Genomic DNA, 12,584 nt, shown 5'->3' on the forward strand with positions numbered 1-12,584 from the left:
GCAACCCTTCGCACACCACTGTGTGGCGGGTCTGCCTATCCATGGACCACAAGGCGCCCCCAGGCCACAGTGTGTCTCTGTCCCTCCCTCTATCGCTACATACACACACACACACACACACTCCCACACAAAGCTGAAGTGCAAAGAAGTTCAGTGCAAAGAAGTTTGGTATTTTCACTGTCTTTTCGTCTCTCTCAGTTGAAGTGTCAAGAAGTTAAGTGTTCTCTCTTTACTGCTAGAGAATGGAATACTTTTACTGAAAGCGTAACTCTACTTCGGAAAAGCTTTAAGTGTGTCAGCCAGAGTCGAAAAGGTGAATCAGAAAAAGTTGTATAGTAAGCGAATAAGAAAATGAAATTGAAAGCAAGAGTAGGTTTGACTCAAAGAAAGTTAACTCGTAGAGAAGTTCGGTCTCATAAATGTGTCTCGTTAGAAAAGTTTAGGAAAGGAAGCGAGGAAAAGAAACACAGTTTGAAAGAAAAAATGAGTGTAATGCGTCAGATTTTTAAAAATACATTGACAAAACTCACATGAAAAAGAGATTGCAAGAATCAGATAGTTGCAAGGAAAAGCAATGACAAAACTCACACGACAAATTCAATGAAAAAAATCAGATAGATGCAAAGAAATGCAATGACGAAACTCACACGACAAACTCATTGAAAAATCAGATAGATGCAAAGAAATGCAATGACAAAACTCACACGACAAAGTCATTGAAAAGTCAGATAGATGCAAAGAAATGCAATGACAAAACTCACATGACAAAGTCATTGAAAGAATCAGATAAATGTCAGTAGACAAATCCTACTCGACTGGTCCTCTCCATGACCAATAGGACCCTGGTCGCGGACCTCTCACTGTAAAATATAAAGGCCATTCCGAACTCGGCCATAGGTGGGGGTAGGGACAAGCCATAGTACCCCCTTCAATCATCGGCATGGAGCCTGGGTGTGGCCCCAAGCGGTTCAAAACAGAAGGCAGTCCACCCCGTGTGCGAATCCCACCGCGATGATGAGCTCCTCGGAACATCCCTCCGCGCATATGCACACCACGGTGAGCTCCTCGAGGAGGCTGAACAGGGGCTCGAACAGGGGCTCGAACAGGCGCATTGACACGCTGGGCAGTCACACGTGCGGTTGGTTGCACATCCCGCGGAGGTTGAACGGGGGTGATGTCACGCAGGACAGGCGCAGATGGAGTGATCTGCTCATCACGCGAGGTTGTGGGTTGAACATGTGCGACCCTACGTCGTACAGGCGCAGGGAAGGCAGGTTCAGACGTAACTGCTTCAGGGGGTGCTGCGTGAAGCGAAGCAACACGCAAAGTTGGTGGGCGAAGGGGCGTAATCCTTTTCCGTGCAGGCACGTGGTCATCGTGAACAGGTTGGACGACACCGTCACGCCTCCCGCGAGCAGCTGACTGTGACACCCGGGCCGCGACTCCGCGAAGCGAGGCAGCGGGGACAGGACCAAACAGCCCCAGGGGGTCGGCAGCATTGCTCCACAACCATGGAGTTGGTACCTGAGAACAGACAAACAAAAATATGACTAGGGGTACGCGCCGTTTAGTTTGGGCGCGTAGTAGGCGAGCGATGCGTCTGAACACATTCTTATAGGAGATGGCAAAGATTGGAGAATAAGGCCAACACAGTGTCTTCCGTAACGAAAGGGCCGGAATTAATGTCATTTTCGTGATTATCTAACTGAAAACTGCAGGAAACTATGTAAAACTCAACTTCAAAATTTCGGTCCGAAATTGGTAAATATTTGGAAAAGTAAAGGTCTGGGATGAAGTTGGAAGTCATTTTCGTGATCAGTACACCAAACACTGCAGGAAACTGTGAAAAACTCGACTATAGAATTTTGGTCCGAAAATGGTAAATATTTGGAAAAGTAAAGGTCTGGGATGAAATTGGAAGTCATTTCCGTGATCGGCACACCAAAAACTGCAGGAAACTATGTAAAACTCGACTTGAAAATTTTGGTCCGAAATTGGTAAATTTTGGGAAAAGTAAAGGTCTGGGATGAAATTGGAAGTCATTTTCGTGATCAGCACACCAAAAACTGCAGGAAACTATGTAAAACTCGACTTAAAAATTTTGGTCCGAAATTGGTAATTTTTGGGAAAAGTAAAGGTCTGGGATGAAATTGGAAGTCACTTTCGTGATCAGCGCACCAAAAACTGCAGGAAACTATGTAAAACTCGACTTAAAAAATTTGGTCCGAAATTGGTAAGTTTAGGGAAAAGTAAAGGTCTGAAGTGAAAATAAAAGTCATTTTTGTGATCAGCACACCAAATACTGCAGGAAACAATGACTCACTGAGAAAATTCTGGTCCAAAATCATATAATTCTAGTTAAAAGTATGGGCCTGCAGTTGTTAACATGAACACAAATACTAAGTGTGTTTCTTGTTCATGGTGTCGTAACATGAACCCTGACACTGTTACTCAGTCGAGTAACATTCAACAGTCAGCATTGAATTGCTTAGTACGATTCACAAATGCTTCAATTACCATTCGATACCTCCTTAATATTGAACTTATGAATACGCAATGTTATTTGTAATACCTATAAAGCCTTTTATCTACCTTTTATTTTAAACTAGTGGATGAAACTAGATTTATCTCAATTAATTAAAATGAGACACATTTACAGGCAGGCTGATTGCAACTACTTTACGGAGAAGACCTTCTGCTAGATCCAATGAATCGTTTCATAGAATCCAATGTCGAGCCCACTTATTGCTAAACGCAAGTTAATCTTATTCATAATGATAATTCATGATGTGATATTTAATGTTTGAAACAGTATAGCATAAGTATTTACCTAACATTCTGAGTAAATTAAAAACTCAAACCATGACCGACACAAATTACCAGTTGTCGCAGGCAATATATGATGAAGTTAAAAGAATCGTCTCATGAAATCATATGACCAAGTCACTGAATCGTCTCATTGAATCAGATGTCACTCACAGCATTGCAATGAAGCCTTTTCCCAGAGTCAGTGCCAAGAGTCAGCAAAGACTTTTTATTTTGGCAAGATTAGTGTCTGGTTTGTACTTTTGGATTGTATTAATCTATTTTCTTACTGTTATTGAGCAAAGCAAACAACTAAAAAGAATAATGTTTGAGAATGAAAATGGAAATACACTCTCAAAGCTTACAAAGACCAAATCATTCTTGCAATTATCAAACACACACACACTCCACTGACTAAAACATTTCCCCTGTAGCAGGGGAGGGGAGGGGGCGGATGGACGGACGAAACGCGTAATAATTGTCACTTTCATTTTCCGTATTTCACTGCGTTGACACTCCGGAGGGGTTTCAATCATTCTAGAATGTTGAAAAACTAAGGTGGATCTCATTTCCAAATCGTTCTGCTATTCATTTTGTTTTATTTGTTGATTTGCTTGTGTCCCGTATTTGAGAGCCGCGGCCGCAGGTATGAGAAATTGGTAACTAACTGCTGCCAACCTAACCATGCTAATAAACTGATTCAAAAAGATGTTTTGAATATTTCAAACGATACTAAACAGCGATTTGAAACAAACTCGTGTTGGGCGGAAGTAAGACGACGCTAAATGCGAAGTAAGGAAACTATACCTGTTGTAGTCGCTGAGAAACGTGAGCGTGTACGAACAGAGGGACAGACGGACAGACAGACTCACGACCAGTCACTTTTTGGAGCGCCCAAACACGGCAAGGGCTCGCTATCGCTCGCCAATAAGACACATTGAGGTGGCGTACGTGCACGAGGGGGAACGCGGTACGGCGTGTCAGTTAGAAAAGTGCTTACAGTGTGAGCCCCGCCGGGGGCCACCCCGTCTGGGAATTGGGGCAGAGGCTCAGGCTGTGGGGGAGGTGGGGGTGACGGTGGGGGCGAGGGCGGTAAAAACACTGACTGGAATTTTCGAAAAGAATACCATAAAAAAGGGGACAGTGATAGAAAAGAGATGTGAAACATGCAGACACTCACCCCTTCGTCCTCGACAGTGGCAGATGTAGGTGTGGGGCGAGAGGGGCCAGCCTGTTGTGAGTTCTCCTTCTCCGGATCCTCCTGAAACACATGGAACAATTCAGTAAGTTACAAGTCCAAATCCTTTTCGCAACACGAACCCTTACTTGCAGTTTCGACGAAAACAAAAGTGCAGTTAAAGGAACGTGATTTGCCAACGGTGTAAAAAGTACACCGAAATGATTACTATGAAATGGACTTACACATGGCTCCACGCGGGGCGTCCCCAGGCGCAGGGGCAGCTCGGGGAGGAGCGGCTGCACCGGCTCTGCATGCAGGGGTGACAGGGGCGGTGGTGACCCTGCCGGCAGGGGTGGCGGGGACGGAGGTGACTCTGCAGGCAGGGGCGGCAACCATTGACCCGGCGGTAGCGGCACTGCAGATGGCTCAGGGGCCGACTTGCGCGACTCGATTTCCTCCTCCTCGCTGGAGCTCGATGAGGACTGAAACCATTAAGGGTAAAGAATCGATTAGTTTCACGGCAAAGCATAAAGAAAATCGCGCGCCATTACCGGCCGTTCACAGTGGAGCCGCAGATATTGGCGTGCGAAATCACGGGGTACGATTCAAATTGTATTCACATTTTTTAGCACAGAAAAATGGAATTCAAACCGAATTCACAATAAAATGGAATACATGTGGAAACGTACATCATGAGGGAAAGCTTCAAAACTTCAAGAAAGCAAAACACATGCTTTAGCGAGAATTTCAGAAGCAAGCACTGATGGGCTGCGCAAGGCAGACGACTTACACAGACGTTGACAGGGACCCATGACGGCGTCACTCCCACCCACCCACACGGACGAACTATACCTCACCAGGAAGACATACTATACCGAGCGCGACGCGAAACACGGCTGGGATTCGAACCCTGGCCCGGCCCAGCGCTGCAGAGCGCAGCGCAGTACACTGTGAGGGAGGGGGCGCAAGCGGCAAGCCACCAGCCAACCTGAGGTGCGAGAGAGACAGCGAGCCGGCGTAGCAGTCAGCTGACTGCGCCCGGCCGCCGGCGGGAAACGTTTCCCGCGCTCACGAAAACGCCACAAACGAGGCGGGGACAAGGACACAGGGAGCATGACGGAGATAAAGAACGAGACGTAAGGACTCAATTTAGTGCGCGGCGCGGGCAGCACAGCCAGCCATGACACGGCGTGGCGTGGCGCGATTCCGAGAAGAGCGCGCCGGCCGGGCGTCCAGCGACAAGTTAAAACATGACACGGTTTGAACGTAACGGACACGGCCTGCCCGGCACGGCGTGGCGTGGCACGGGCGAGGCAGACAAGTTAAAACATGACGCGGTTTGAACGAACACTACACCCGCGATAAGAAAACGGAACTGACTCAACAGAGCTGGAAGAGAAAATAAATTTTGGAGGTTACCGATTTGAATTAGAAAATACGGTGCGAGGAAACGCTACGGCTCTACAGAGAGTCGAGCGGCCACGCACCGATACGAAATCGGGCATAGCTTCCGCCTTAGAAAAATTCTACCGAGCGAGGTTATCGCACCGGGAGGACAAACAGGCAGAGCTTCACCACTACGAGAATCACGCACTCTACTCACCATGAACAAGTCCTCTGCCAGTACATCCAAGTCGATGACGTCGACGTCCATGGGGTGGTCATTGTCGTCGTCAGTGCTGCTGCAGCTGTTGCGCTCGGCGTCCAGGGCCCGGCCCTTCCACATCTCGCGAATTGGTCTCCAGCGGCTCATCTTGCACACAAGTGCCGCTCCGGGCCGGCGCGCTTCAATTTATCCACCACCCCCTCCCCTTTTCCTCCCGCCGGCGGGGGAGGGGGTTTCGCGCGCTTTTCGCTCATTGGCCAAAAATCGGTATTTTAGACGAATCACAGCGAACCTCCCGGACGCGTTACTCTCATTGCGAAATTGCGAGTGATTTTGAACGCGCCGAAAAGAAAAGTTGGTTCCATTCATCATATAAAACCGTCTCGAAAGGATTATTTCTCTTCGAAAACGTTGATACACGGTTAAAAACACTGAAAACCTGTTGAGCTCCGTCGGCTTTGGGTTGGAGGCTAAATCCTGCAGACAGCCGGCACGGAACTTGTGTTTATCGACAGGACCACATTAAAGAAATCAGAGTGCACGAGGCGATAGGAAATGCTGTTCCGATCATAATTCCATAGGATGATGAGAGAAATAGGAGTCAGTAAATGAGAAATGAAGCTTTGTTGAGCGGCGTCTGCTTCGGCGCGCTGCGGCGCGCTGCGCAGAAGCGATGCGCCGTGGCGCACGGTAGCATTGTTGCGGCAGTAGTTAGCGCGGCGGCCGCTACGTGGCGCTGCCTCACCGGCCCGCAGCCACCCTGCTGCCTGCTGCTGCATAGTGGGGGTAACAAAGCAAAAACACGTTGCAAATTGGGTTACAAGCAAGCCACTTTGCACACGTCTTCTATTGACCCAAATGGTCGATTTGGCCCGAAGCACACGTCAAAATTTCCCTTAGGACTCAAATGCGGGGGCGTTAAAGGTTAAAAGTGTTCAAAATTTTCGAAGCTTCAATTTTGACAGTTAAAATCGTGCGACGAGGGGTTTTTCCGCATAATCGAGGTCGGGGAATCATTGGCGATGTCAGAACAACGATGAGGTCACCGGAAGTACCGGAAATGGCCGCCATTTTGGATAATGGCGGCCAAATTCTTCGGATTTCGAACGGCTCCGCCACTAGTCGAGTTGGGTGTCGTTCCGATAGTTTCAGGAGTCTCTGAAGGCCACTGTGATGTCAAATTGAGAGTATTTAGCAGAGAAATACAGAAAAACAGCTTCTCAGCTGTGAAAAATAAACCTGAACGATGCAGTGCAGTGAAGCAAACGCAGTTTCTCTGCTTTGGTAAATTAAACATGTTTGATGCGCTGAAATGACGTCTGTTTAAATGTAAATATACTCGCATTTTAGGTCCAAAATTAATTTGTAACTGTCATATCTCGATCTCAAAATCTTGAAAGTATGTGAAGTAATCAAGGTAGCAAACTACGTCAAGAAGAACCCAATACGAAAAGTGAGTGCTTGTCACAATTCTGTGATGATGATCTTCGAAGGGCAGTTCCATGGGCATGAAGCAAAAATTTGGTTTGCTTCAAAAAGTACCTTTTCTGAGATTCCAAACGCTATGATTATAGCACGTACGGTGAAATGCACTGAGATATCGCACCATACCTGCAATGCCTCAGTCATAGTGTACCTTACGTGCAATGCGTCCTGAAAATGCCCTATGCTAATGCATGGGAATGGGGAGGCATTGCACTTCTTGTGCAATGCTTTTGCATTGTACCGATTGACGCTATACTCGTGGCGTTCGCGTTCTCAGCGTTAAATCTGAAACCAGATAGCCTCCCTCGAATAGGCATCATAACGTTATTGTTAGCAACATTACAACACGTTGAAACGAATGTGACAAGATGTCACGTTCCTTTGAGCATCGTATCACATTCGTTACTACGTGAATGAGCTAATTTGTGGCTGATTTGCGTTTGAACGAATCCGACACAATGCTCAAAGGAACGTGACACTTTGTCACATTCATTTCAACTTGATGCCACGTTCCTGAAATGAGTGTGTATAATCATCAGGTCTAAAGCCAAGAAGTTCTGGCAAGAAATGTAGATTGCAAATTCTGCAAAGTACGCACTGATTTTCTATGTGTTATAATGAACTAATTTAAAAAGCAACAACATTTTTATTGCATAAGTAGTACCATCAAAAAGTTATTGCCTTAAAAGTGCAATAATTATTGTACTGCATTAGCGCATTTATCGCTTTATCAGCGTAGTAATCATTTAATCGCACCAAAACTGCGCTAATCTGGGCCCAGACTGGCCAAAACCTAACTGACTTATTGCATTTTTAATGTGATAGTTTTTTATTGCTGCCACAGATGCGATAATTTGGAGGAATCACATAAGCATTTTTATCGCAGCAAATTGTATGAAACTTATCACTAGAAAATACCAGTGCGTGCAAAGAACTGAAGATACGTGAAGTGAGCAAAGTGCAGTTTAACCTCTGATATTTCTTATGTGATAAGCTTCATACAATTTGCTGCAATAAAAGGGATAATGTAATTTCTTTAAATTATCGCATCTGAGGCAGCAATAAAAAATTATCGAATTGAAAATGCAATAAGTCTCTTGGGTTTTGGCCGGTCTTGGCCCAGATTATCACAATTTCGATGTGATTAAATGATTACTACGCTTATAAAGCGATAAATGCGCTAATGCAATACAATAATTATAGCACAAGTAATACATTTACTTTTTCATGGCGCTTTTCATGCAATAAAAATGTTATTGCTTTTTAAATTAGTTCATTATTACACTTAGAAAATCAGTTACATGATCTGATGTGTGCTGGGTATACTTTTGTGGGGATGCTCTCCTGAGTACACTTTGAAGGGTATAGTGACGAGCACACATTTTCAATCCGCATGGAATCATAGTACTCCGTTTTAGATCAAGTAAGTCAGAAGGCTAACATATCGTTTCTTTCTTCACTAAAAACATAGGAGGTAACACATCCGTACAGCATCGTGCACTGCTTGATAGTTTACGGGGCGGGAAATTGATCATTGGCCTACACCGGCCTTTTCCAGAGATATGAGGGCGGACCTCAGCAAACAGGCAATTGGAAATCGTTTGGTGCACGTTGCAGGATATCTGAAACGCTTTGCGGGCATTAGATAGGTGCGATTGTCGCAGGGATGTGCAACAGGAATCTCTGCATTGCTGCTGCTGGTCTTTCACGCTGCTATGTTCCAGTCTGCTGAACTTCCAGAGGAGAATACCGCAAAAATAGGAGGTTGAAATTTGGTATTTTGTTACCCGCTTGGCAGTTACTAAAGATTTTTTCTGCGGGAAAAAACAGTTTGAAGTGTTTTAAACATTTTTGGTAACGCATAAACCGCAAGATCCACTTTGTGCTTGGTCCATACGATTGTATGAATCTCGAAGAACAAACCGATAAGAGTAAGTGTGCCTACTTAGTCCAGTACACGTCTGTCTGCGCTTCAAGACGGGAGTACATCTCTACACAGTTCATCGACAAGGAGTGTTCTTAGACGCACGGCATAAACACCGTTTCCTTATCAAATTAACTCTATAAAACTGCTTCTCAGAGCACACGTCTCTGGAAATTTAATTGTCAAGTATACATTCCGTCAAGATTCACTGCTTACAATAACGTTATGATACCTAATCGAGGCAAGTTACGGCTATCTGGTTTCAGATGTAAGGTCCTATTTGAAGCGAAGCAAATTTATTGCTTCATGCCCATGGAACTGTCCTTCGAAGATCATCGGCACAGAAGTGTGCCAAGCACGCAATAGAACTTGCAGGGTCATTGTCCTTCACTCACTTCTCGTATTGGGTTCTTCTTGACGTAGTTTGCTATCTTGATTTCTTCACATACTTTCAAGATTTTGAGATCGAGATATGACAGTTACAAATTAATTTTGGACCTAAAATGCGAGTATATTTACTTTTAAACAGACGTCTTTCAGCGCATCAAACATTTTAAAATTTACCAAAGCAGAGAAACTGCTTTTTCCTTCACTTTATCCGGGGAAAGCACTGCATCTTTCCCGATTCATTTTTTCACAGCTGAGAAGCTGTTTTTCTGTATTTCTCTGCTAAATACTCTCAATTTGACATCACAGTGGCCTTCAGAGACCCCTGAAAACTATCAGAACGACACCCAACACGATGGTTGCGGAGCCGTTCGAAATCCGAAAAATTTGGCCGCCAGTACCCCAAAATGGCGGCTATTTCCGGTACTTCCGGTGACCTCATCGTTGTTCTGACATCGCCAATAAATTTCCCCCGACCTCAAATTTTGGGAAACCACTCGTCGCACGATTTTAACTGTCAAAATTGAAACTTCGAAAATTTTGAACATTTTTAAACCCTTTAACGCCCCCGCATTTGAGTCCTAAGGGAAATTTTGACGTGTGCTTCGGGCCAAATCGACCATTTGGGTCAATAGAAGAGTGGCAAAGTGGCTTGCTTGAAACCCAATTTGCAACGTTCTATGGGGTTTTTCTGTTTCATTACCCCCACTACACCGCTCTCGCCGACAACAGCCTCCAAGGGCACGCGATCTGCGCGGGATGCAGTCAGCGCCGCGCCCTCCGGCAGTCAGGCTAGCCTCACATCGTCTCCAGCGCAGGCCTTTGGAGAGCGCGTGCGACGACGGGCTGACTTGTGCAACAAATCGAGCGATTTTTTGATGACGGGCAGCAGCTCCTGCAGCGCGCGCCGGTGTCGGCGGATAAGTGTACCCCCCCGGCCCAGGGAACCCTCGGGTACATCTCGCCAGGACCAAGGTACCCGGGGGTACACCACGCCTAGGCTCAATGTACCCCGGGTACCTCAGGCCTAGGGGATACACTAAGCCTAGGCGAGTTGTACCCCGGGGTACAAAAAGCCTAGGCGAATTGTACCCCCGGCTCGAAAAAGGGGGATATTCTCGCCTAGGCGCAATGTATCCCCCGGGGTACAATGCGCCTAGGCGAGAAGTATCCCCCTTTTTCAAGACAGGGGACAATTCGCCTAGGCTTTTTGTCCCCCGGGGTACAACTCGCCTAGGCTCAGTGTACCCCTAGGCCTGAGGTACCCGGGGTACATTGAGCCTAGGCGTGGTGTACCCCGGGTAAGGTCATGGGGAAGATAGGTCTGCGCAACCGAGATGCATGCTGGGAGCCCGGGCAACCCGGCGGGAAGGCGGCAGGCAGGTAGGCGGTCCTCCGCTGGGGCCCGGCGACGGATTCGGGAGGATTAGTGCCTGGTCTCCCAGCATGCATCTCGGTGCGCAGACCTATCTTCCATATGACCTTACCCCCGGGTACCTTGGTCCTAGGCGAGATGTACCCGAGGGTTCCCTGAGCCGGGGGGTACATTTCGCCGCTTACACCGGCAGGTCGGCGGTGACACCAAGCTTTGCGTCGGAACGCTCGTCTCCAGCGGCTCCAGCGACGAAACGCGCTCCACGCCGGGTGCACTGGCTGGCGGTCGCGACTCCGCGCCCTGCGCTGGCTTTACCTCGTGGCGGCTGGCCAGTGCGGGGACGGGAAAAATTCTAGACGCGTGTTGAGCCCCAGAGTCGCTAAACAGGCCTCGCACCGAACGCGTGACTCCAGCACGGATTGCTATTCGAACGAGGAATCCATTGGTGGGGTCACACGTTCGGTTCGAGTCCTGTTTAGTGACTCTGGAGCTCGTGCCAAATGGCAAAGCTCTATCACAATTTGCAAGGTTGGTACGCTTAACAACCGCACTGTCATCGGCCTGTCCGCCGGGACCTGCAATCATTTGCTCTCGCGGTTCCTAGCCCTTCTGACACTCTGCTCTCCGTCCAGGCGCCGATCCAGAGACGGGTAGAGGAGGAATGTCTCGTAAGCCGCCGGAACGGAGTTGCGCCCGGAACGGCGCCTCGCAAACGAGCTCCATCCGAGTGTGGATGCCGAGCTCTGGCGGGCATGTCATGATTTTTGTCCCCGTGCTGACGGCCGTGAGCCTCGATCTCTTGGGTTCCTTGCATTTAAAAAGGATCCATCTTAGGACTCTCAGTGTACCTTTCCAGTGTATACCGAGAGCCCAAAGATGATTGAATCCTCCTTAAAAGCAAGGAACCCAAGAGATGGAGGCTCGAGACCGCCAGCACGGGGACGAATGACGACGGCCCGGCACTCGCACACACACACTGCCGAGCTTCGCCTTCGCCGCTCAGTGGGCCAGAAGACGCGTTTTGAGCTCCGCAGAGTCAGTCGCCAATCGAACCGAAACAAGTTCCCGACTCCCACGTCGTTGCTTCCTGGCGCTGGCGCGTGCTGGCCGTGCAGGCATAGCGCTTGAGGGAGTGAGAGCGACAACAACGACATTCGGCAACAGTGCCACCGGACTAGAAGTTGCCTGGGATTCCGCGGGGCCCGCGGTGGTGGTGTGTTGGACTTGGGACTCAACGCGGCTCGACGGCTCGACATCGTGAAAACGTGAAGCGGCACGTCGAGGTGTCGCAGCGAGCGTCCCTGCATGCGCATTATATCACATATTTCGAAGATTATCAAAAGAATCTTCAAAACAGGTGACAAATTAAATTATTCATCGGGTGAACAAATTTTGTTCGGTTATCACGGACGCAAGCGAGGGGGGCTACCCGGGCTACCTGTCTTGGTCCTGGCTTGTTTGCTCCTGCGTAGATCGTCACATGGCTGAGCCTCAGGCTCAAGTAGCCTCAGGGCGTGAGGCCGACGAACTGACGACCACCGAGTTTGTTGTGGCCGTGAACGCTCAGGTAATCACCATCCCAGACACAAAATACGCCTCTGAAGGGCATGGGCCGGGCACGCACAAGCGAATACAAGTGCTTCGAAGGGTGAGTCGAGGGGCGTGCAAACGCGACCGGCAAGCCAACCCGCGCGGCCTCGAGCGGGTTGCATTTGAATCATCTGCGGGGCTTTTGAACCTGGTACGTGTAGGTAAATCAAGCGCGCTTGCTTCTCTGCACTCTCAAAACGATGAAGATGGTAGAGAGGCTACAAGAAATTTT

At 48.0% G+C, this 12,584-nt stretch overlaps 1 protein-coding gene across 1 annotated transcript; it reads right to left on the minus strand.

Moving 5' to 3' along the window:
* Positions 1-641: 641 nt before the first annotated feature.
* LOC117647846 (pollen-specific leucine-rich repeat extensin-like protein 2) lies at positions 642-5,738 on the minus strand. Its single transcript, XM_034389818.1, has 4 exons — positions 5,589-5,738; positions 4,228-4,467; positions 3,986-4,066; positions 642-1,524 (listed from the first exon to the last, which is right to left on the minus strand). Exons 1-4 carry the CDS (start codon positions 5,736-5,738, stop codon positions 808-810), a joined length of 1,188 nt encoding a protein of 395 aa, XP_034245709.1. The 3' UTR covers positions 642-807.
* Positions 5,739-12,584: the final 6,846 nt, after the last annotated feature.

This window comes from Thrips palmi, unplaced genomic scaffold (assembly GCF_012932325.1).
Source record: "Thrips palmi isolate BJ-2018 unplaced genomic scaffold, TpBJ-2018v1 HiC_scaffold_3, whole genome shotgun sequence".
Lineage (NCBI taxonomy): Eukaryota > Metazoa > Arthropoda > Insecta > Thysanoptera > Thripidae > Thrips > Thrips palmi.

What these genes read in the sequence shown, in the direction of transcription:
- LOC117647846 (XM_034389818.1), bottom strand. Translation starts at nt 5,738, where the DNA reads ATGAGCCGCTGGAGACCAATTCGCGAGATGTGGAAGGGCCGGGCCCTG. An exon ending in TGGCAGAGGACTTGTTCATG is followed by an intron (nt 4,468 to 5,588) that starts GTGAGTAGAGTG and finishes TAATGGTTTCAG; the next exon opens with TCCTCATCGAGCTCCAGCGA. An exon ending in CCACTGTCGAGGACGAAGGG is followed by an intron (nt 1,525 to 3,985) that starts GTGAGTGTCTGC and finishes GTCTGTTCTCAG; the next exon opens with GTACCAACTCCATGGTTGTG.